At 41.0% G+C, this 24323-nt stretch overlaps 1 protein-coding gene and 1 long non-coding RNA gene across 6 annotated transcripts in view; one reads left to right on the top strand and one right to left on the bottom strand.

The window, feature by feature from the left end:
- Positions 1-24323, top strand: part of CLYBL (citramalyl-CoA lyase) — a 229877-nt gene that overhangs the window by 180708 nt on the left and 24846 nt on the right. For all 5 annotated transcript variants that reach the window (XM_060769557.2, XM_067466860.1, XM_060769556.2 and 2 more), the window contains 4 exons: positions 9329-9517; positions 13657-13758; positions 15712-15805; positions 17564-17731. In XM_060769557.2, the coding sequence (XP_060625540.2) occupies positions 9329-9517; positions 13657-13758; positions 15712-15805; positions 17564-17731 (553 nt within the window). The remainder of the gene's footprint in view (positions 1-9328; positions 9518-13656; positions 13759-15711; positions 15806-17563; positions 17732-24323) is intronic.
- Positions 17942-24323, bottom strand: part of LOC132771484 (uncharacterized) — an 84101-nt gene continuing 77719 nt past the window's right edge. The window contains exon 3 of the long non-coding RNA XR_010909693.1: positions 17942-18501. This is a non-coding gene — a long non-coding RNA (uncharacterized lncRNA). The remainder of the gene's footprint in view (positions 18502-24323) is intronic.

The following is a 24323-nucleotide window of genomic DNA, read 5'->3' as shown; positions in this document are numbered from 1 at the left end:
GGAGTACAGGAATTATTGAGATGAGAAAGGAAAGTAGGTGAGGCCTAGTCGTTTTCATTCCATTGTGATTTGATGATGACCATGAATAGATTCAGTAGCATCACTGAGGTTGTTGTCACCCATGCTGTCACCCCCAAGACCCTTCTTCCTAAATGGAGCCTAGGAAGCCTTTTTGGTCATTGCCCTCCTATAAGTCCAGATCCTGGCTCTCCTGATTCAGTCTCCTTTATTTGCTCATCCAGCTTTGTGTTGTATATGCAACTTCTGTTGAGGCCAATGCCATTGTCTCAGCTCCCATCCTTTCCCCTGCCTTCCCTCTGACTAGCAGCAGGGCATCCAACCTCCTCAGCCATCACCGCTGTCCATCTATGGCACCAAAGATTCTCTGGTAGCTGGCGACGGCAGGAGTGCTGGCTCCGTTTTTGGTCATCGTTGGGAGGAAACTGCAGAGCACATGGGAAGAAAGGACCTGTTGAAGAATTACAAGGAGGCTTCCTCCTTTACTCTTGGAGGTCATGAGTTGAGTTTTTGGTTAGACATTTTGGTTTCACCTCGAATGACAGTATAACATGGTGTGATTCACACTCTCTGCGCCCCTCTACTGACACCAATGAGCTGTGTTAATCCAGAGTCTGGATTATGCATTTTCTTCATATCTTGATTTTCAGATCGTTCTAGATCAGTGGTTCTCAGCCTGTAGGTCCCCAGATTTTTTGGGCTTCAACTCCCAGAAATCCTAACAGCTGGTAAACTGGCTGGGATTTCTGGGAGTTGTAGGCCAAAACACCTGGGGGCCCACAGGTTGAGAACCACTATTCTAGATTCTCTAATGGCCAGCATGCCCTATTTCTCTTACACAGCCACACTCTGAACATAGGGTTGGCAATGTTATATGCTCTACTCCCACAAATAGGAGCCATGTGCCATTTCTATTATGTATATGAAATTCTACTTAGCCCATATTGTCAGCACCTCATTACAGTGGTGAGGATGCAAGAATGAAAGCCTGATCATTTTCATTCATTTTCCATTCTTGATACAATTTGTTATTAGGTGACTGGTTGTTTTAAAAGAAAAGGAATGCTTTTAAAAAGGAGAATTGCATCAAATTTATTTATCTTACAGATACAATTTAAATACCATCAAAAGAGATTGAAATTAAAATTATTTTGATTTGTTAATGATTTCATTTATTTATTTATTTGCCTCAAAGGAGACTCAGACCGGCTTCACACATCGGCAACAATCCAATGCCATAAAACATACAATTGAAACATTTACATTAAAACACAGAATTAAACAATCAAATAAATTATTTATGATAGCTTGTATCACAGTACAGGTTCAATATACTGAAAAAAATCATTCAAAAATGAGGTGGTAACGATACAGTTTTCGTCTTCATTGGAACATCTTCAAGTCCAGCTTTGAAGACTTAATCTTCTGAATATGTCTCCAAAGCATGGGTGGAACAGGAACCACAAAAATACAATTTGCTACTCTTTCCCCCCAAAAAATAAATGGCTAGAGAAATTATTCAACATTGATTTTTTGTTATTTTTCTCCTTGGTCTCTTTGGCAGTAATGGTGATTATCTGTCCCGGTTGCATTCTCAGCAGGAAGCCTGAGACAAAAATGACCTGACCATTCAGATATTGGCTTTTCAAGGAAAGGGGCACCAGCCTGTAAAAGAAGTTCAAGTTTTTTCCCCTTGGCACAAATGTATCCTGCCAGAGTAATGACCCTCTTTTAGAAATATGTAGGCTGACTTTGACAAAGGAACACTGAAGTCTAGGGTATGGTGGCACTCAGCACAGACAAGAGACAAAAGCATCAGCACTGTCAGGCTGCATAAACAAACCACTACAGGGGACTAACATTAAATCATAATTGCATGTTTTATCATGTCAGTACTGTCACAAAACAGCTAACTCTGACTGTGACTACAGTAATTAATTTTCCACTGCCATGTGAAATGTATGGAGTTACCCTTAACCATCAGACAGAAGCTACAATCTGCTTGCCACAGTACTAAATTTGGAGTTTGTTTTTATTTTATTCTCAAAAAAAATCCATGAATTGAAAGGTCCTATAATTAAACAGTCTTCTTGGGATCGTATGATTTGAGCTGAGACACCCTAACAAAATTAAATTCTAAGCCATGTTTCATTGGGGTTCTTTTATTTATTTTTTCTGTTTCTTTATTATTGTTATTGTGTCCATCCCTTTTAAAAGCCATGTACCAGAGTTCAGTGTTGTTTCCTTTTTTTCTTTTCTTTTTTGCCAAAAAAGCTTCTCACATTTCCCCCCATACTGTAATAGAAAACAGGCATTTTTGGAATTATATTTGCTTGATACAGAAATTGATAGTATTCTTAGTTTACTATAAAATTTAATACAGCACTGATAAATATAAAATGGGGAAGGAGGTGTTTTCTAATAGCTGCAAGAAGCAAAGATGGAATGTGTGGGAAAAACAAATGTAGGAAACAAGGCTTGTCCTCCTTTCTTTCTCCCAAACCCAGAAAAATGATCAATAAAGACATCTTGATCAAGTCACTTCTTTATAAATGCTATAGATTACCTTTCCCTTTTCAGTTCTGCCTGGATCTCTTCTCGTTTCAAAGGGAAGGTGTCCTCCATTGACAAAACTTTTTGTGTGGTGCTTTTTTATGGTGCTAATTCAGATTTCTTCATGATAGTATTATTTAAGATGTTTGTCTTGGGGAAGTTCTATAAACAAGGCTCCGGCTTAGTTGTCACTTTCTTCGCCTGCCTTGCATTCAGTCTGTCTTATCCCATCCAACGGTAGAACTGAGACCATCTAATCCCTAGAAGTTTGGAACTAATGAACTAACTGCTGAGCTGTTGCCACGGAGCTTGGTCCCAAGCTATACTGTACTTCACACTCGATTTATTCTCCAGATGGTGAGTCTCCGCAGCCCTGCTGCGAGGGACCACCCCTTCCACTGGAGTGTAAAAGTGGACGGATGTTGTTTTCTTTGCAGATTTGATAAATCAGGCCTAGTAACTTGTGAAGATGATTTGCTATTAACTTTAATGGATGCCAGTTAAACCAACTGCGTACATATTCATTTCTTTAATTTTGGTGTCTGTTTGCTGCAGTGATGCTTGATTTATCTGCCCTTCTTCTGTGGGCAAACTTATTGCCTTCCTCCCATTTAGTAACAGATATCACAGTGTGCCCGCATTTCTCATCAGTCCAGAGTTAAATGTTAAAGGATTGTTGCAAAAAATAATTATAGAATTATTGGCCTTGGTTTGCATAGTTAAGCATCCCTTAGACCAGGCTGCATGTATCAATGTGTAATGATACTTCTGTTATCAGCCCCATCTCTCATTTCCATCTGTTTCTGGATTTATTGAGTGTCCAACCAGTGCTGAAGCTAATCTTCATAGCCTTCAGTGTCCATATATGTTAGAAGCAGTTGATTTGACTGAAGGATGCTGACCAGGCCACAAGGTCTTCCCAAACCTGGTGGCCTGGTGATATTTTGACAAGTCTCATCATTCCCAAATGATATATGCATTGGCTCTGTCATTTGAGGCTGATGGGAGCTGTAGTTTGACATCTGGAAATGGCTAGTTTTCACTAAGCTACTGAAAGTTGCCTAATAGTGAGTTAAGATTGTCTTACTCAAAACACCCCCACAAGAAAGTATACTCAGCCTTCCACATTCAGTGCAGTTGGGGGCACAGGACCATTGCAAAAGTGGAAAAAAACACAAATAGGGTCATTATTATTATTTTACCCAGAGAACACCTCTCTAGGAATCTCTAAATTCCCGAAAAGGTATTAGACAAGATTCCGTGTCAACTTCTGTCACAAATTGACTATAGAATTCCACTGGAGGACCTAGACATTCCTGGAGAGCTGGAAGTTGACTGTAGAATCATATTGAGGAGCTAGACCTTCCTAGAGAGAACATTTTAATCAAACTTGTGAATGTGGAGATACATGGAGGAGAAGGATAAATTTTGGTATTTATTCTTTCTTGTATTTTATATTTTTAAGAATCGTTTATTTTAAAAAAAATGCCAGAGTCTCATCCTGAGCCAAAGTACTTTAATAGATTTTTGCTAATTTCCGGCGCATGAATGATCTGTAGAGTTTAATCTGTGAGGAAAAGCCAGGAAATCAGCTCCAAATCATATGTGCCGATCAAAGTCTGGAGCATCTGGAATCTACTGACTTGAAATCAGGATCTGATCCCTTGTGATCTCTAGATTAAAATCCAGAAAAGGCAATGGAGGTTATTGTGCAATTTGGTGTTGCTAAAGAATCAGACTTTTCTTAAAACAGTGATATGCAATGCTTCCAAAAAAATCTATTTACTGCCCAACAGATGGCAAGAGTGTATAATTTCTCACAGTAACATGTTTTTCTATTGAAATATGGAGTAGAGAGAGTAACTGAGTTGCCTGTTGATTGTTTTCAGCAGTGTAGCAAAAATGAGATGAACTTGGTCTTATGAAAACTGCTCACACCAACAGGCTGAGGTCAAGTACTCACTGAGGGGCAAATCAATGTAGGGGCCATACCTCTTCCAACTGTTAGTAGGATCTCATATTCTTAAATAATCCCCCAAACAAACAAACAGTTCTTTCAATGCAGAAGACTGGCATGGCTGTAAGACATAGCTGGTTAGTTGCTTGACAAAGGGGAGGTTGTTCAGCCAGAGATCCTTCCCATCTCGCCTTTCCCCCTTGTCCAGCCATGGACAGCATTCCAAAGAGCTGCTATGGAAGAAAGAAATTACCCAAACTTAGGCAGAACCATCCTGAACAAAGTTTTAGTTGTGCCTGTAAAAATATCACTGTGCTACTCTGAAGTCATTTTGGGAAGCAGTGTTTTATTCACAAGCAAACTGGGAAGATTTAAAGCTCTTGTGACTATAATCTAAAGCAGCTCTGGAGAAGTTGATTGTGCTATGTAAGGATGTGTTCATAGAAGTGGTTCCTAATCTTTGGTCCTCCAGATTGTTTTGGACTTCAACTCCCAGAAATCCCAACCAGCTTACCAGCTGTTAGGAACTGTGGGAGCTGAAGTCCAAAACACCTGGAGTCTCAAAGGTTGGGAAACACTGATATATAGAATTAGAAGTGTTACTGTGTTGTTTATGGATGGAGGAGAGCATCGTAAACCTTCAACTTGGAATTCCAAGTTGTCATAGTCTGTTTTTTCTTGTTTAAAGAAAAATATCTCATTATGAGATGACAGTTACTTGCTCGTACAAAATCTAGTTAACATAGTTTGTGGCAGGGGGTTCTTGGAGTTGTGGTTCAAAAGAATTACTTTCCCGAGCACTGTCCTAGAGCAGGACTTTTAAAATTAATTTTACATGACCCTGGGTATATAGTTATATAAAATTGGTATATAAATTAAACATTAACTAATAATAAATCACCATTTGCAAGGCTTGCTGAGCAGGCTGATTTTCCTTTTTATGAAGTACAGCTGAAGCATCATTTGCAGAATCCACTGTAAACACTACACAATAGATTCATGTAATGTCTACCACAGCCACTAAGTGAGGTAAAGGGTTTCCCCTGACATTAAGTCTAGTCGTGTCCGATTCTAGAGGTTGGTGCTCAGCTCAATTTCTAAGCTGAAGAGCCAGCGTTGTCTGTAGATACCTCCAAGGTTATGTAGTCGGCACGACTGCATGGAGCGCCATTATCTTCCTGCCGGAGTGGTACCTATTGATCTACTCACATTTGCATGTTTTCAAATTGCTAGGTTGGCAGAAGCTGGGCCTAACAGCAGAAGCTCATGCCGCTCCCCGGATTCAAACCTGTGACCCAGGCCTGTAGTGAGGGGGTGGTTTTAGGGGTTCAACTCCCCCCCCCCCGAAATGTTTCAGATTTTTAAAAAAACCTGGTTTACTCATGAATTTTAACTGGTTTACCAAATCCCCATGCTAAGTCTATGAGATGCAAAAAATTAAGAGTCCCTCCAAAACTGCAAGCACTATCTCAAGCAAATATTGACAATTTATTCACACTGTCATTACTTGCAGCAATAGCCGATGTAGTGAAGCAACCAAGTTGAGCATGTGTGTGTTGAATGTGTGTGTTAAGAAGGCCAGACTTGGTGGAGGTGGTTGACAGGGGCGGAGTTGCAAGCTATTGAACGCTGCTCTGCCCCCTGCTGTGCTCTTTGCTTCAGCATGAGCTAGGAGGCAGGTTTCAACCCCCCCACACGAAATTTTCAACTCCCCCCCCCCCCGCAAAATTTTCAACCCCTCCCGAAATTTTTTTCTGGCTACAGCCCTGCTGTGACCTTTTGGTCAACAAGTTTAGCAGCTCAGCAGTTTAACCAACTGTGCCACCGGGGGCTCCAGAAAACTTTTACTGGTGCCAAATTTTTTGGGACCTCAACATTGAGCCCCCACTTGAGGTTGTTACCCACAATTTAAGAAGTAATGGCATAGAGCAGAGGTGCTAAACCTGTGGCCCTCCAGAAGCCCCAGCCATCTTTTCCAGTGGCCGGGAATTCTGGGAGCTGAAGTCCAAAACACCTAGAAGGCATATGTTTGACAATACTGGCCTAGAGCATAGTTGTATCACTGGGAATTACTGTCTTTAAGTCAAATAAGAGGCCATGATTAGTGAAAGCAAGAGTTTAAGAACTGGCATTGTGTTCTATTTTTTCTTGTTTAAAGGGAGTGAAGATGGGAAATTTAAAATAAATGAAGCCTCTCCTAATCATAAACCAGGCTTCCAATTCTATATGGCAGCTCACCTCAATGTGTCACATATTAAAAGCAGCCTTTAGAGATAGAGGGGTGGTGCAAATTAAAAGCCAGTGCTTGTTTTGAGTGCCATTAACTTTCTCGCCTTTTCACACTAGCTTTGGGGGGGGGGGGGTTACATTGCTTTCTTCTGTCTAAACTTCTCCTAATTATTGATCTCATAAATCAGTGCATCCTACAGCTGTCTTAACATGGTCCTGGAGACTTTATCCTGATCAGTCCTGACAACTCCTAAGCTACTGTTTCCTCACACAATTTAACACAGACCACATTTTTCCAGCCTCTTCTGTCTCAACTCCCAAGGCCAGATTGGTGTCGGTCTGGTTTAAATCTAATGCTCTGTGTTGCTGATTGGTTTTGCTCTGGATAGGAACATGGATGTTTTGCCCTCCCTTTTATTTTGCCAGTTTCCTTAGCAAATATTTTCAGACAAATGACTGTATATTGTTAACCACCACCCCTAACCCCTGGTTAAAGACATTAATCAGTCAGATGCTTTCAAGTTTTATTACTACTATAAAAACTCTTCACCAATGAAACTACTTTTGATAAGTGCTCATTTTGACAACAAGAATTTGCTAAGGGCTGTTGCCAAGTTGAAAGAATTCATGCTTTGAAACTAAAATGGTCAGGAAACACAGTCCAAATGCTTGCTTGCTTTTGTTTTCTGACTCTGGTCCAATAAAAAGCATTTCAGTTTGACAAGTACTTGGCTTTTCAGAAGGCAAATATTGTTCCAATATGGTCACTTTTTCAGTAGTTTCATATAATATCTGTGAACCTTCGAAGATATGTTTGTAGTTTTTCATTACATAAGAAGCAAAATGTGTATGCACAATTTTATATTACTGGAGGATTTTTCTAAAACTCATGAGGTTTTTTACTCCTTATTTCACGTTTGTATTACAGGTTAATAATGATTGAGAGAGAGGTACCAACTCCTAAGTCCCTGTCAGGATGTGAGAGAAAGGATTAAATGCTAAGTTTTATTCAGTGATGCCATTATATCAACGGTGATATTTCTTATATTTATAAGAAAGTATTTCATATATATATATATATATATATATATATATATTTACCAGAGGAAATATTTTCTTAATTGTAGAAAATCTTTCCACTTCCTGGGTTTATTGCTGGAGACAGTGCTATCACTTCCTGTCTCATTTATTAGAGTGTTTATTTCTTAAGAGTTGGTCTTCCAGATGTTATTGGATTGTATATCCCATCATCCTTAACTAATGTGTATGTTCCTCAGGCTGAAGGTAAATGTAGTACAACAATATCTGGAAGGCATATTGTATTAAACTCTCATAGTCTCCAACATTTCATAGATTAGAACCGGGATCAAGCAAAGTTCTCTTAATGCAATATTAGAGTGCGTCAAGATAACAAAAGAAGAATGCAAGCTAGGAGAGGCTGCAGAGGGTTGCTTTTGCCTAACCTTATAAAGAAGAACAAGATCCCACCCCTCCTTACTTCTCCCCACTGCTAAGTCAGGAACAACTTGAGAAACTGCAAGTTGCTTCTGGTGTGAGAGAATTGGCCATCTGCAAGGACGTTGCCCAGAGCACACCTGGATGTTTGATGTTTTTACCATCCTGTGGGAGGCTTTTCTCATGTCCCCTCATGGGGAGCTGGAGCTGACAGAGGGAGCTCACCCACTCTCCCGGGATTTGAACTGCTGACTGACAGGCCAGCCAAAAGGGTTTAACCCATTGCACCACCAGGGGCTCTACTAAGTCAGTTGAGTGGCAAACTATGTACTTTTGCATTCTGAATTCATTTAGCAGCAAATGAAGTAAGCCGGGGAAAAGTGTGAGGATAGAAAATTTGGGACATTTTAAGAACAAGTGAAAAAGTGGGATGACAGAATATTAATCAGGAATATTCCAGCCGAATTAGAACTGTTGTTGGGTATAAACTCCTTTTTATTGTGTTATTGTTCACAAGGGATGGCTCCAAGAAGATCAAGCAAAGCTCTCTTTACGTAACAAGGCCTTGGGTACTTAGCCACTCCTAAAATGCCCTATCCCGGAAAGTCTGGGTAGACTAGATTTGTGTTGGATGGAGTGCAATGGATTGCTGCGGGATAGCAAAACTGGAGGAATTATGGTATGGGTGAACTGTAGAATTGTAGAGCTGGCCATCTAGTCCAACCCCCTGCCATGCAGGACAAAGAAGTGCATAAAATGTTATTTCTGGACCCTTGCAAAATTTCCCCATCAAAGTGATAATGGAACAGTACTTCCTTATCATGTTGAAACTAAAACTTGAAGAAAGTATACCCATTAAATATTGATGTAATGATAGCCAGCGTGGTGTAGTGTTTTGAACCTTGGAGTATGATTGGAGACCAGGCTTCAAATCCCCATTCAGCCATGCCTACCCACTGGGTTACTTTGTGCAACTCACTCTCGTGGCCTCACAAGAAAGCCAAACTGAGATTGATTTCTTATGTTTATAGAATTGCCATAATCAGGCTATCTTATGAAAACATGTTTGTAATAGATTGTTGTTTATCTTTCTTATAATTGCCAACACAACCTTAGGCTAATGCAAGAGAGAAGAGTGTGAAAGCACTGGAAGATTTTGAATTTGGCCATACTGAGAAATGTGTTCGGATCAATTCAGTGAGCAGTGGTCTGGCTGAAGAAGATCTGAAAGTCATTTTGGACTCCAGCGTTCTTCCTACCAGCCTGATGCTACCAAAAGTTGAAAGTGTAGAAGAAATAAATTGGGTAAGTAAGGATGTCCCATTACTAGGACTTTAGATGAAAGCCTTTGTCTAGTTTCCAGAGAAGAGTGACCAGACCTAGAAAACTTACATCACAATCAGGACATCTCCTGTGGCAATGCCAACTAAATTAATCGTTATCTTCATGTACATGGCAGTCTGTAGAAACTAGATGAGTTCTATAACTCTCCTCACAAAAATTTGGAATTGAATTTTCAGTCCAAAGGTGACCCATTGAATACAAATGGGCACACAAAACTTCACTGAAGGTTTTGAAATACGTTATCAGTCAATTCACAGATATCCACGGTTTCACTTACCCATGCTCCAAACATTATCTCCTAGAAATATTTTTGTGAGCTTCTATAGGTCCTCCAATATGATTCTATGGCATCTAGTAACAATGTAGGGTCAAAATATAGGGTTTCCTATTATCCACAGTTTCAGATATCCACAGGAAGTCCTAAGGTGTATCCCACTCAGATATGGAGGTTGTACTGTAATGTTTCAAAGGACAAAAGTTCCAAAAGAGTAGGCACAAGATTGGAACTGCAAGCAGAACACAAATGAAGCCTTTTAAAGTCTTAAGGAGAATTATAGTCTTGCATACTGCTTTAATAAGCCACGCTATCATTACAACAAAATAAAATGTGGTTACAATGTGACCCCCGCCCCTTCCCCTCTTTTTATTATACCCAAAGCTTTCTGGCTGCCATGTAAATGTATAGAATACATGCCTTGGAAGTTGTTTGAAAATATAGGTAGAAAGAGGAAACACTTTAGCAACACATGAAAAAATTATGGCAGGGACAAGAAGGAAAGGTCACTCCTTAGGGCAACTAGAAGAACAAACAGGAAGCTTTTAACTAGTGTTTTTAATTAGCACAGATATTATTTCCTGTCCAGTTCTCTATTTCTTCCTTTTTAATTGCTGACAGGTGTGTTTGTGTTTCATGACTGACTTTTCAGCCAATAAAAACCTGAAATGTAAATGGTTGGCATGTCCAAAGACTTAAGAAAACTTTGAAATAGGCCTAATTATGCTGTGATTGTTTCAATTGTTCAGCAGGGATAAGTTTTATTTAGTGATACCATTATTTTTGAAAAATACCAAATGAAGTCATAATGCTTCCCTATGCTGGTTTCATAGTTTGGGAAATCTTTAGGGAATGGCAGAAAAATCAAACTAGATAAAACTGATAAACATCTCTGCAAAATCCTTATCTAAATGTCCATAATATCTGTTAGGACTCTAATGCATTCTGGTCTTTATGGATAGCACTGAAAAATATTTTGATCCAGTCCCAATCAACAAATGTTTGAGGATGAAAAGCATTATTTTCCTCATATGAGACTTGGAAATTTTAGGGTCAAATCAGCTGTGTAACATTATACACAAATAACAATTCATTTTGTCCATTAATATATTCTTCAACGATGTAGAGCTGCATGAACTCTAAAAGGCGATGCCCACAGCATCTATACTGATGTTGAGACAGCAAATGAACACTTTTGGAATGAGATGATGATGACGAATATTTATATGCACATACTTTCTATTAAATGCTTTGGTATTGCCAAATATGCAGTATCTCAATGGGAGATTTCCAGGCCTTCTTTCTAATTCACACTAAGAGGGTCACACCCCAGTTTTCCTGGTCTCTGATTCTGATTTCTAGCATTTTCCTTTCTCAAAATAAACCAACATTCACTTACCCAAACCTGCCGCCATCAATTCCTCTTAATTTATTTTTCTCCCTTGGAGACTTCATGAGTTTGGTGACCCTGTTGGTTTTGTTTTAAGAGGGCTGGTGCAATGGAAAGCTTTTGGCTGTTTATTTTTCCCCCCTTCATTTTTATTTATGTGAAGCATAAAACCTGGAGACTGATGCACAACTAAAAGATGGGCTTACTTGTTTTCTTTTGTGTGAGAATCTCCTGCTTTCCTTTTGTCCCTCGTATGGGTACTTGTTTGACTGGCATGGCTTATTGGACTATAACAAGCGTAACCCGGGCTCCTTTGTCGCGGGACAATTCTCCCACAAATCCCGAACAGTGGGCATTCTTCCCAACACACTATCGGGTGTGCACTGGGATTGAAAGCCTTGCTAAGGGCTGCCCCTTCATCCCCGCCCCGATCTTTGTTTTCTCCCCCCTCCTCCTCTTTTCCTTCCCCCTCTCCCTGAAATGAACACTTTACCAGGCCGGAAACATTTAATCGTCTCCTTTTGAGGGGGGAAAAATTAATTGAAACTTCTCCACTAGTTGCCTTTTGTATTTTGTACTAAATAACAAGGCTTTTTTATCAATTAAATAAATGGGGTGGGTGGGACAAACGTGATCAAAAACTCTCGCCTTTAAATGAAAATAAAATAAAAATAGATCATAGATTGCTGTTGTTTTGATTTTGACTGTCTTCACGTACAAAAGGGTTTTCTGTTTTCATTTCAGGTCTTAATAAATTTCCACGCAATTAATTATTAAAATTATCAAGGCTAGACAACGGCATGTTGGGTTTATTTTATTATTATTATTATTATTATTATTATTATTATTATTATTATGCTGAGAGATGGTGGCTGCAATGCTGAGCATCCTTACTTGGAAGAAAGCCCAATTGAACCCAATGGGATTTCCTTCCACACGTCTCCTTGCAGTGCCTTCGCACTGTATGCAAAATATTTCAGCCGCAGATTTTCTCTTAATTCCTTAAATTCTGCGGCTTACTAGCCTAGAAATGTTTGACAGGCAATAGTGGCAGCTTTGGCAGACTCAGTGCTGATGGAGTAGCTTATGTGACTACAACACGTGCACCAAGGGGAAAAAATGAGAAGGTACAAATTTCCCTATTGGAATCAGGCGTGTTTTATTTTTGACCTAATGTAAAGTTACGGCAAAGGGGTTGCAAGCTTTTTTAAAAGAGATTTCGGTGATTAGATTTCGCCCCTTTCCTTTTGGGGAGGGCTGAAGTTGAGTGGGGGAGGGACGTAAAAGGGGAAATAACACCTCTAATCCAGCTTCTGGTAAATAGGCTGCCAGCTTTTAAAATGAGTTTCCTTTCTATTAGTCAGAATATTATGCTAAGCCTTAAGCATTAGTTTTTTATGTTGCCATAGCAGCCTTATTCCTGCAGGGTTGTGACCTGCGATGATTACAGTACAAAGCTTATAGGGTCTTGAAACCCCCTTTGAAGATGAAAAGTCTTTGATGGTTTATATTTATGCAAATCTCTTAGATATGATTTACCCAACTGAGACTGAATGGAGAGATGATTAAAATTCCCTTTTCCTTTGATATCCATTAATGGCTAAATATTCCTTAAATATAAAATTGGTGAATGTTTTTCCCTCCCCGCCTTTATTGACTAAATTTTCCCCCGAATACCTGTGATATGTTTATCTCGCAACACATTGCTAGATCTAGACAGACATAATAGATTTACAATATACAGAGGTGGCTAACCCCCCCCCCCTTTTTTTCCCCAGTCCCTTTTGAAAAGGAGTGATGAAAAAAAATCTGTACAAGAGCTTTTGTATGTTTCCAGATGATAGATTTTGGAATCTAGGCTACCCCACCGGCAGCGCAGAGCTAGCTGTGAACTGGTCTCATGGAAAAAATTGGAGGGCTTTGGTCTTCAAAGAATTAAACTTCCTTTTTAAGGCCCTTCCTAGGTAAGCTAAAAAATTATGGAGAAAAGGCCTTCGGAACAAAGAGGAACGGTGCCGTAATGAATAATGGGGGTGCCACTTTGGAAAGCTGGGGAGCATTCACAGACGTGTCAGTGTCAGACATGAAACAAAACAGAATGTCAGGTATATCAATACGGCTTTGTTTTTCGGAGCCTGCTGATTTGCATCTCACTAAGCCAGGGTGATAGGTGTTAGGCAAATATTTTTGCAACTAAACCTCTCCACTTCAAAATATACAGTAATGCTGGCATTTCTCAAAGATATAGGCCTGCGAGAGCAGAACTTGCCCCAAAGCTTGCAAAGAAAGGGAGGAGGTGGCTGTCATTAGCATTCGGAGATTTGTTTTCTCTGTTTGTTTGTACTGCGCTTCAAGGCAAAGTTGAGATAGCCTTACGAGTTTATAGTGTTTTTTTGAACCTTGATCATTTCCCATTTACTCCTCCAATGTTCTCAGTTTGCAGAAAAATTTGCATCACATTTAAAAGGCCGGGCACGTGTAAAACCTATGAATTTTATTCCTTTTGTGGAAACAGCAATGGGGTTGCTCAATTTTAAGGTAAGAAACGTCAATATCATTTTGTTAATATTCCTGCATACAGTCCTAGCTGAATAATGTCAAAATGAAAGTTAGAATGCAACATTGTGTTCTTTTCATATTTTAGATTGATCCATTGGGCAAAATATTCAGAGCCACGCAATATAATCCCGTCATGCACCTCTGTGTTCTAGCATACGTCAGTTTACCATTGCTCTTGTTAGATCCTTTCTTTTTTTTATTTTAGTGAAAACAAGTAAAACACAGCCCTGGAAAGATATAGAAAAGCCCAAGCACACGTTTTGTTCTTGAATGTTCTAGCAACTCTTAGGAACGATTTCGTGTCGTCTTTCAGTTAGATTATTTTTGCAATAATCTAACTGAAAGGAAAGCAGATCTACTGAGCTCCCTGACTTTCCTTCGACAACGTATTTTGGAATATATAGTTTCAGGGGTCAAATTGGAATATTATGAAATCCTTTTTAATCAAAGAATAATAACATGCACAAACACACATCCATTGAGATTTCTCTCAGTGAAAACATGATTTTAAAAAAATGATTAAATATAGGAATAAAATGGCCTTAAGGTGTGTGGTGTTTTCTTTCTGCATCTGCCCTATAGATATGTTCTTTCTTTGATCCTCCTCCATCTTAATGTTAGCCAATGTCAAATGCATGCTAATGGCCTCCCTCTCTTGGCATCCAGCCTATATATTTCTGGGGAGCAAAGATATTAACAATGATGAAACTGCAACCGGAGTTCAGCACCGCCAGGCCGACATTTCCTGCAAAAGTTTTATGTTGTTCAAGAGTTCTAACTGAGGGACCCTTGTGGCTACTTTGTTGATATGTATTGCATTTTCCAATTAAATCTTAATGATTTTTAAAAAAATTAAATGTAAAGGATTACTTGATATATGCACTTATACTTAGCAAAAACAAAAATATTCAGTTAATGGGTAGGTTTTATTTCTTTTTCTTAAGCTACTGAAGCGCAGTTAGCAAACTTCAGCAAGTATTTTATTTAGTTATTTATTTATTCACTTATTTATTTATTTATGCAAACCATAGCAGCAGAATACCTTTGCACAAGAGGTCTCTGTGTATGTATGTGTGTGCATGTGTATGTCTTTGTGTGTGTATGTGTGTGTATAATCAGTCGTATTAATTTTAAAATAATAAGCAAAAGCCATTTAGGATTTGCAATACAGTCACAGCTAACTGTATTTCAGTCTATGAAATCACTTTCTCTTAAAAAAAATTACACTTACACAATCCTTGCTATCATATGGATAAATACACTTTGTACAACTTACTTTCTGAATTATTTCGGTGCACTACTTGTTGCAGTTTGAACATCCTGCAATTAAGTTAAGAGATGCTGTATATATTGAATAATAATCTATCCTATGCTGCCTTGTAGGTCATAATTGGGGGATTTTTATTCTCTGTCAGAGATGCACAGTTACAAAAATATATATACCACAGTAGTGTGCCTGCAGATTATGAGATACACTTGAATGAAAATACATTCTGAAGTTGCATAAAACCCATGCTTTTTTAAAAAAACAGCACTTGGCATACAGTTACAAGTCATTCTGAAATACTTGGTATATTTGAAAGCCTTGTTGTTAAAAGCAAGTGGAATAAAAGAGATTTGTTTTTTCGTCTGCAACCGAGTATCCAATTTTCTGGGACTACGTCCTATTGAATACAGTGGGACTGATTTCTCTGTAGGATAGCACTGTTAGTTTCACTGAATATATTTCTATGTAATTTCAAGTAGTTGGGGTATTTGATGTGTGTATAAATAATGTGTTCTTGTTGTTTATTTGCTTTAAATAGTCAAAGGGACGTCTACCCAGGGTCTTATTTGGGAATAGATTTTAGCTGAAAGGTCAACATCTGTTGAGCAATAGGAATAATTTTTTACAACTGCTTGCTTCCATGTGTATTTTTGTTGTATTTGAAGGCTGTTTGTGAAGAAACTCTGAGGAAAGGACCCCAGATTGGTCTTAATTTGGATGCAGTCGTCTTTGGAGGTGAAGATTTTCGGGCCAGCATAGGTGAATCCTTTTTTCTAAAAAATTGATTTAAAATGTCAAAACCCCAATAATACCTCCTGCTACAATCCTTTACAGTATTGAAGCATCCTATTGTTGAACCACAGTAGGTTGAGTCCACCTGCGATGGATCAGCACTGTGATTTTTCAAAAATGGAACCCATTATTTTTGTATCCATCTTGCTGCCTGCGTAACAGATCTACATTTCTTTGTGTGCTTTACTTTTGAATAGTTGTTCCTTGAAATGTTAAATTCCACAGCAGCAATGAATTTTAAAATACATGTGCATTCTGCTTCTCAATCTACAGCAATAAGCTCGTTCCAATAGATGTTGGCATTCGCTGCATTATTTTAGATATACAAGTTCTCAAGTGAAATGAATAAAGAAGATGATATTTTCAGGTGTGGCACTCTAGGTTTAATAAAGCCAATTGCTGATGTTTCAGATAGTTTACAATTATCTATGTGCTTAGTTCTATTTTCTTGAAAGCAATTTTCTGTAGGCAAAAAACTGCTACTCATTGTTTTTTCTGACTCACCCCCAGAAACAAAAATGAATACCAGGATTCCCTTTCTATATTTCTAATTATAGGGGTATCAACTAAATTTGCTCCTTTTGAGCTAGTTCTCCTAATCAAAACTTTGAGGGTGTCATTCAGAACCCAGAGCCTCAAATGAAGAGGATTTTCATTTAATGCCACAATGACTAACAGAGTCTTAAATGACTCCTAGTAAAATAACAACTCAGGTCAAAATGGTGTTGCTTTATATTGCAGTGGCAGCCTGAATGCTATATGCTCAATATTGGAAAACCACAGAGGTACCTCCTTAGAAGAATGGGAAAATACAAAGAGAACTATTAGAGAACTTTGTTAATGAATGGCAACCAGTGATTCTAACATCTAAATGTAAAATTAAACTAAAAATATACATAGGGGATCTTATAAGACTGTAGACAAGGAGGAAGCAGATACTAATTTAGAGTCTATGATACCTTTATATGTACTATTCAAATAGAAGACTGTGACCACTTAAAAGACATTATGTGAGAAATGATTATGGAACACTAATTGCTATTGCACTGTAGGCAACGAACACTAAATAAAAATATGAAAATTAAAAAACTGATTCTTAAAATAAGAGTAAATTAGCATATTTTACAGTACTGTTCATGTAAGAGAGAGAAAATGGAAAGTACGTATGCATGTCTGAAATGCTAAATAATACGAAGGAAGTATAATTGACATCAGTTCTTACAAGTAGTTATTAACCTCAAAGTGTGAAATTATCATACATGCAAAAAAACCCCCCCGTGTTAGTCCAATAAATGGAACTATTCTGGCTTGAGTATCATTGTTTTTGTGAAATTAATTTTGTAGTGTGTGCCTTGCAGTGTAATAATAATAATAATAATAATAATGTTTCAAATAATGATAATACCTGAAAATGGATTCAAAAATATTTCTCACTGAAGAAAGGCTTCTTCATATAGCTTTCTGCTTTTGTCTGGTTTGGACAAAAGCAATTAACTGTTCATTTCAGAAACAGAGATAGACAGAGGGGAGGGATTTTCTTTTTAGGCACAGCCTTCTTACTTTGTCTGCAGTCAAAATTTCATAGAAACATTTGAGACAGAACTTTTCAAAACTTGTCTGTTTTTTATAAAAAGGAAATCAACCTGATCTTTACTAAATTTCTGTTGCAAAGATTTATCTGTTGAAGAGTCCAACTTTATCCCATGTTTTGCCTTTTCTTTTCAGGCTCCACGAGTAGCAAAGAAACCCTTGATATTCTTTATGCCAGACAGAAAATTGTCGTCACAGCCAAGGCTTTTGGCATGCAGGCCATCGACCTTGTATATATCGACTTTCAAGATGAAGAGGGACTCCGTAAGCAGTCAAGAGAGGGAGCCTTAATGGGCTTCACTGGTATGACTTTTAGATAACATTTAAAACTTGTTATCTTTCCCCCTTAATCATAAAACAGATGTGCTTTATAGTGCTGACTCCTGTTCACCTGCTTAAACGTACTAGTGGAGGGGCAGAGAAGTCCACGAGCTATAAAACGTTTCACAATTACTTTTGCCTGTAAAACGGCAGGTGGAAAATTCCGAGTACAAAATTAGGCCCTTAAAAGTCTTTCAACAAGTCACACCCAAGTGTGTTACGCTTTTATTATTACTGAGCGTACAGGATAAATTATGGCAGCAGTGTCTGACCCAGTACCTGGCCCCTCTTGTTGCTCCCATTCAGAAGGAACACAGTCTTGACTAAACAGAAAAACAAAGACTTTGTGCCCTATTCAGGGGTCCTCTGGGTATACCATTTCTGCACAAAATCACCACCACTGCATTTTAAGCATCAAAAGTTTTTAAAGTTGTTGTATTTCCACCCCCACCCCCCACACACACCATCTCTAATCTCAAGTCCATTTTCATTTCAACACATAAGTAAAAAAATCTTAATAATCTGCATTTTCATTATGTGGTGCTGGAGATCTTTTTTTTAAAAAAAACTCACCTACCATAACAATCACCCAATATAATCATTAGTCTGTGATTATTATTTTCTAGCCTGTCTTTTCCTTTCATCTGATTTTCCATATTCTGGCTTGTTTCCAAGTAATTGCCTGTTTGCCTGATGACACCTCCATGTAGTGGCGAGACAGCAGGATCAAGCAGACTTCTTGCAGCCAATCCCTGTAAAACAGACGGATTGGCCATGGCTGGTGCGCCGGATCATGCGGGCGCTCCTCTGAGACGTGATAGATAACAAAGATTGCAGCTTTCGGATAAAAATCTATGACTTGGCTCTCACACACAGATTACAACATGTTTTAAAGAACTACATTTCAATGGTACAGCTCATTTAAGGCACCTGCATGGTTTTGAAATGGGAAAGGCTTGAAGGAGTTGAGGAAGTATGTGAAGCTCTTAATCTGAAATCCAAACATATCCGTTTTTGAAGAAATGTAGCACAGAAACCCACTTGAATGGCCAACTACAATTTCTAACAACAATTACAAAATAAAAAGAGTACTTATTAGACCAACACATCTCTTACAGCATATGCTTTTATATAAAAATAAATAACGGCATAAATAGATTTGTCTTTAAAGTACTTCCAAGTTCCTGCCTCTTTCATTTTGTTGCCACAGACTAAAGAGTCTAACATTCTGAAACAAAAGAAATACATTACAAGATGCTTTTGATAATCTATTTTTTCATGGTTTCACAGTCCTGTCAAAGTCAATGAATTGGACCAAAAGCTGCCTGTGATCCTGAATCACAATTTTCATTTAGCTCAGTGTCATCCCTCTGAGGCACAGGGAAGAGTTTTATCCCAGGTCAGACTATTTTTCAATCCCTCCAATTTTCTCTACTGACTGGAAGCAGCTCTCTAATGCATTAGGCACTGGTCTTTCCCATCATCAGCTCCCAGATTAATTTAACTGGAGATGCCCGGGACCTTGAGTATGCAAAACAGATGCTTTGCTTTTGAGCCATGGTCTTCCTCATGAGATGGATGGGACTGCTACCAGAATTAATAAAACAAGCACCATCTCTCTTTGTGAACATGGACGCATTGTGTAAGCAAATGAAGTCCCTCTGGATCTTGAACACTAAAATTGAGTAGGGCTTAAATCCTACCACCTCCTCTTCATGAATAATATTGATAGAACCAGACTTTTATTTCAGATTGATTAAAGCATATTCTGGTTGTATTCTCAACATCTTTCATGTTATGTTCCCTATGCTTGAAATGAAAGGAATAGTTTGTGAAGTAATGCTTGTTCACTACTTGAGAATGGAATGTGATAACTTAATAGGTAAGATAATAATGGAGATATTTTACTGATCTTAAGATAACTAAGGAGTTAAAAATAACTACATATCATGTAACTTTCAAAATGGTATGTAAACACCAATCAAGTGTTTACATACCAATTTGAAAGTTACATGTGACACAGTTGTCTATAACTGTGGCCACCATAGCAACAGGGGCTCACCTCGTACCACGAATTCGAACCACCGACTTTCAGGTCAGCAAGTTCTGCAGCTTAGCTGTTTAACATGCTGCGCCATCGCAGCCTCCTTAAGATTAGTAGATCGGGTTAAAGAGGAAGAGCTGAGTAACTAGTTACTAATAATATGATGAAAGTTAGACCGGAGTGCAAATATTTTTCTATTTCTGTGTTTCTCCAAATGTTATTATTTAATTCTATGGTGAGAAAGGGTTTGGAAAAATGTGTATGGTAGATAGGATCATCATATGTGAGAAGTGTCCTGAAGACCCACAACAAGAAGAGGAAACTCTATATGATATGAGAAATTGCATACTTTTAGTGTATTAGGAAAATAATTTGCAAAAATCTAAATAATAAGGAAATGTGTGTATAACATGTTCATGGGCATACAAGTCAATACAAATGTGTCAGGACTCGGTTTCCTGGCCTTGGAAGTTGGCGCACAAAACCGGATCCCTGACATGGAGAACTGATAAGGGATTGCAGCTGGTGGCCTTGGGAGGGGCCGTTGGTGGTTTGGCGGGGAATATTGCGCGGGATAATTGTCAGGCGGGAAGAGGGGATTCGAATGTGGGGGAGGGTATATAAGGGTTGACTTGTGTCTGTGCGCCAATCCTGGCTTTCATTGTGTATATGCATCCAGTAGTAAAAGTTTCCTGATTGATTACGGATTGGCGTCCTGTGTCTTTTCTGGGAGCAGCTGCTGTGAGCTTACATTAAGCCAGGATTCATCGGTGCCATCCCACGGCTGTGGTGAGGTACCCCTATGCAACAGGAGGAAGATCCAACGGAGGGAGGAGAACCGGCATCCCCTTTCGAGAATGCGGAAGAGGAGCTGGAGAGAGTGAATGCCTTGGCTTCATCGACTGCGTATGCCCAGCCCAACGGAGTCACACAGAGGCGAGTAAAAGGGGCAGAGGCAGCAACGAGAGAAAGCAGCGGGCTAGAGTTTCCCTCTCCCCAGAGGTTGGATTTCCTGGAGGAAAAGATGGCATCAATGGAAACCACCCTCGCAATGATGTCAAAGGTGATGGAGCGGCTGGCCCCACTGTTAGAGGAACAATCACCCCGAGGGGAGTCGGTGCGGAGCGCGGGGGAGAGGAGTGACCGGGGACTCGGGGCACGTCCAAAAGCGCAGACGAGTTGGAGAGCCGCTGCGGAGAGCGATGAGGAGGAGGAACGACCCCGGGGACTGGCGCCCCAGCAGACGTTCCTGGTGCCCCCGGCCGGAGCCGGGCGCGGCACAGGGCGTCAGGAATTGCCCCCGGAGCAGAGAGGGCTCCAGGGAGGGCCACCGCGAGCGGAAGACCGGGGAAGGCAGCTCCTTCCATACCAACCTAGGAGGGAGGAGCTGAGGATCGAGTTCGGAGGAGAAGCCGGGAACCTCGCATACTTTCTGACTATGGTGAGGGGGTATCTAGAAGATAACGCCCTTACCTTCGGATCGGAAGCAAGCAGAGTGCGAGCAGTGGGCGCGGCACTGAGAGGGGGAGCAGCGGAATGGTATGTCCAGCTCCACGCCAGGCACGACCCATGTTTGGGATCCACAAGGCGATTCCTGGCTGCGATGGAGGCGCGCTTCAGGGATCCGCTCGAGAGGGTCCGGGCGAGAGAAAGGCTGCAAACGATAACCCAAGGACATCGTTCCGTATCTGAGTACGTGGAGGAATTCCGGTTGAGGGCGGAGAAGGTCCCAGAGTGGTCCAACACCACCAAGGTCCAGATCTTCAAGGAGGGCTTGCGGAAGGAAATCCTGACCTGGGCGCTTCACCGCGACGACCCGGAGGAGATAGGTGGATGGATCGAGCTGGCCGGCCGCATCGAGACGACCTTGGCACAGGTCAAGAGGCATCAAGGAGCAGCGCCGCAGCAGACGAGGGCGAAGGAGGAGAGTCGGGGAACGGAGAGAAGCACGGTCGGAAAAGCCCCGGCCCGAGGGCCCAAGGAGCAGAGGGGCCCTTGTTATGTGTGCGGTCGCCTGGGCCATCGGGCTGCTGAATGCAGACAAAGGAAAGGAGGAGAATCCCATTTCCCAAAGTTCAAACCGGCTGCAGGAAAGAGAGCGGAGGAGAGCCCCCCTTCTAGGGCCCTGGTGGGTGATCTGGTGAGTCACAGCCCAGGAATGCTAGTATTCCCAATCAGGCTAGAAGGGGAGGGGAAGTGGGCCAGCTGCAAAGCTCTCATGGATTGCGGCTGCTCAAGAAACATTATGGCCCCAGAGCTGGCAGACGAACTGAAATGTGAGAAAACCCCCTTGCAGAGCCCCATAGCGTTTTCGCAGCTAGATGGGTCAGTGGCGGCTGGGGCCCCGGCACGGTTTGAAGTGGGAGAAGTGAGATGTAAAGTGGGGAGCTGGGAAGGCAGCATAACCTTCGTTGTATCCCCTATGGCTACTTACAATGTGATACTGGGGATGCCATGGTTAAGAGAAGCCAACCCACAGATCAATTGGAGGGAAGGCAGCATCACATTCCAGAGCGGAGAAAGAGGAAATTGTTGCAAGGGGGAAGAAAACACGGCGGGTGGGGTGCAGGAAATTCCCCCTGAATACAGAGACTTTGAGGATGTGTTTGACGAGAAGGAGGCAGACCAGCTTCCCCCTCCTAGGAGGGTCGAAGTAAAGATTGAACTCAATGAGGACGCTAAGTTGCCCAGGAGTAGATTGTACCCCATGTCAGTCAAGGAGATGGAGGAACTGAGGAAATATATTGATAAAAACTTGGCCCGAGGGTTTATAAGGCCCTCCGAATCACCCTTGGGAGCCCCAGTGCTGTTTAGGCACAAAAAGGATGGCTCATTGAGACTGTGCGTGGACTATAGGGGGCTGAACGCAGTGAGCACCACCAACAACTACCCCATGCCATTGACTAAGGACTTACTATCGAGATTGTCGGAAGCAAGGGTGTTCACGAAAATTGACTTAATCGAAGCTTATCATAAACTGCGCATAAGGCCCGAGGACAGGTGGAAAACTGCGTTCACCTGCGCGTTCGGCCATTTTGAATTCTGTGTCTGTCCCTTCGGGCTAAGGGGCTCTGGATCAGCATTTATGCAAATGATTAATGAGGTGCTACACCCACTATTGTATCGCGGGGTGTTTTGCTTTGTGGATGATGTAATTGTGTTTACCCGTGATAGACGATCTCATGTCAAATTGGTGAGGGAGGTGCTCCAGAAATTGAGGGAGGCAAAACTGTTTGCAAAACTGCCAAAATGTGAGTTCAATAAAGAACAGATAGACTTCCTGGGATACCGAATATCCAAGGGAGGGATAGCAATGGATCCAGCAAAAGTGGAGGATGTCAGGGGGTGGAGCCCTCCCCAAACGCGCAAACAGTTGCAATCATTCCTCGGGTTTGCAAATTTCTACCGGGGTTTCATAAAGGAATTTGCTCAGATAACGGTGCCCTTAACTGAACTGCTAAAGACGAAGGGAAGGGGGGAGACAGTAAAGGTACGATCCCCGGGAGCAAAGTTAGATTGGTCAATTGAATGCCAAAAGGCTTTTGAAGAACTGAAGCGCAGGTTCACTGAAGAACCAGTATTAATCCACCCCGATTTAACCAAACCATTCGTGATCCATTGTGACGCATCAGATTGGGCGTATGGGGCGGCCCTGATGCAAAGGGACCCAGAAGGGAGGTTGAAGCCATGCGGGTTCATCTCGAAAAAGTTCAGCGAAACTGAACGAAACTGGCCGGTGTGGGAAAAGGAGGCCCTGGCGGTAGTGAGGGCCCTAGAGACATGGAGGCACTTATTAGAAGGAAGCGGCATCCCCTTTGAGGTGTGGACCGACCATAAAAACTTACAATACCTCACTTCACCCAGGCAATTGTCAGCGAAGCAAATAAGATGGGGGCAGTATTTCAGCAGATTTGATTTCAAGCTGCGTTTCCAAAAGGGGAACCAAAATGTGGTCGCAGACGCGTTGTCAAGAATGCCGGAGGATGGAGGGAGGGGACGAGGCCCAAAGGGGAGCATATTCTCAGAACAGCAGTGGGGCATGGCAGTACAAACCCGAGCGCAAAAGGAGCGCAGTCAAAGGCTGGTGGGGATTGAGAGCAAGGACGGGGGATGGGAGGAGGAGATAAGACAAGCATGCAGGGAGGATCAGTGGCTGGAAAGAAATAAGGAAAAGGTGGAATGGAAGGATGGATTGGGATTTGTGCACAGGAAGCTATATATCCCAAGCAACCTAAGGGAAAAAATGATGATTAGATGCCATGGCAACAAGGGGGCAGGACACTGGGGAGTGACGAAAACCCTGAAAATGTTGGCACGACAGTGTTGGTGGCCCGGGATGAGGGGTGACACCAAAGTGTATGTATCCAAATGTAATGCGTGTGCACAAAATAAGGCAACCACACAAAAGCCAACGGGGTTATTGCAAAAGGTGGCAGAGCCATCAAGACCTTGGAGGGTGATTGCTATGGACTTTGTGGGTGAACTCCCAGTCAGCAGGGGTCAGCGCTATATATGGACAGTGATGGATTT

Source organism: Anolis sagrei, chromosome 3 (genome assembly GCF_037176765.1).
Source record: "Anolis sagrei isolate rAnoSag1 chromosome 3, rAnoSag1.mat, whole genome shotgun sequence".
Taxonomy (NCBI): Eukaryota; Metazoa; Chordata; class Lepidosauria; order Squamata; family Dactyloidae; genus Anolis; species Anolis sagrei.
The sequence above is the reverse complement of the archived record's forward strand: the minus strand, read 5'-3'. Positions and strand labels throughout refer to the sequence as shown.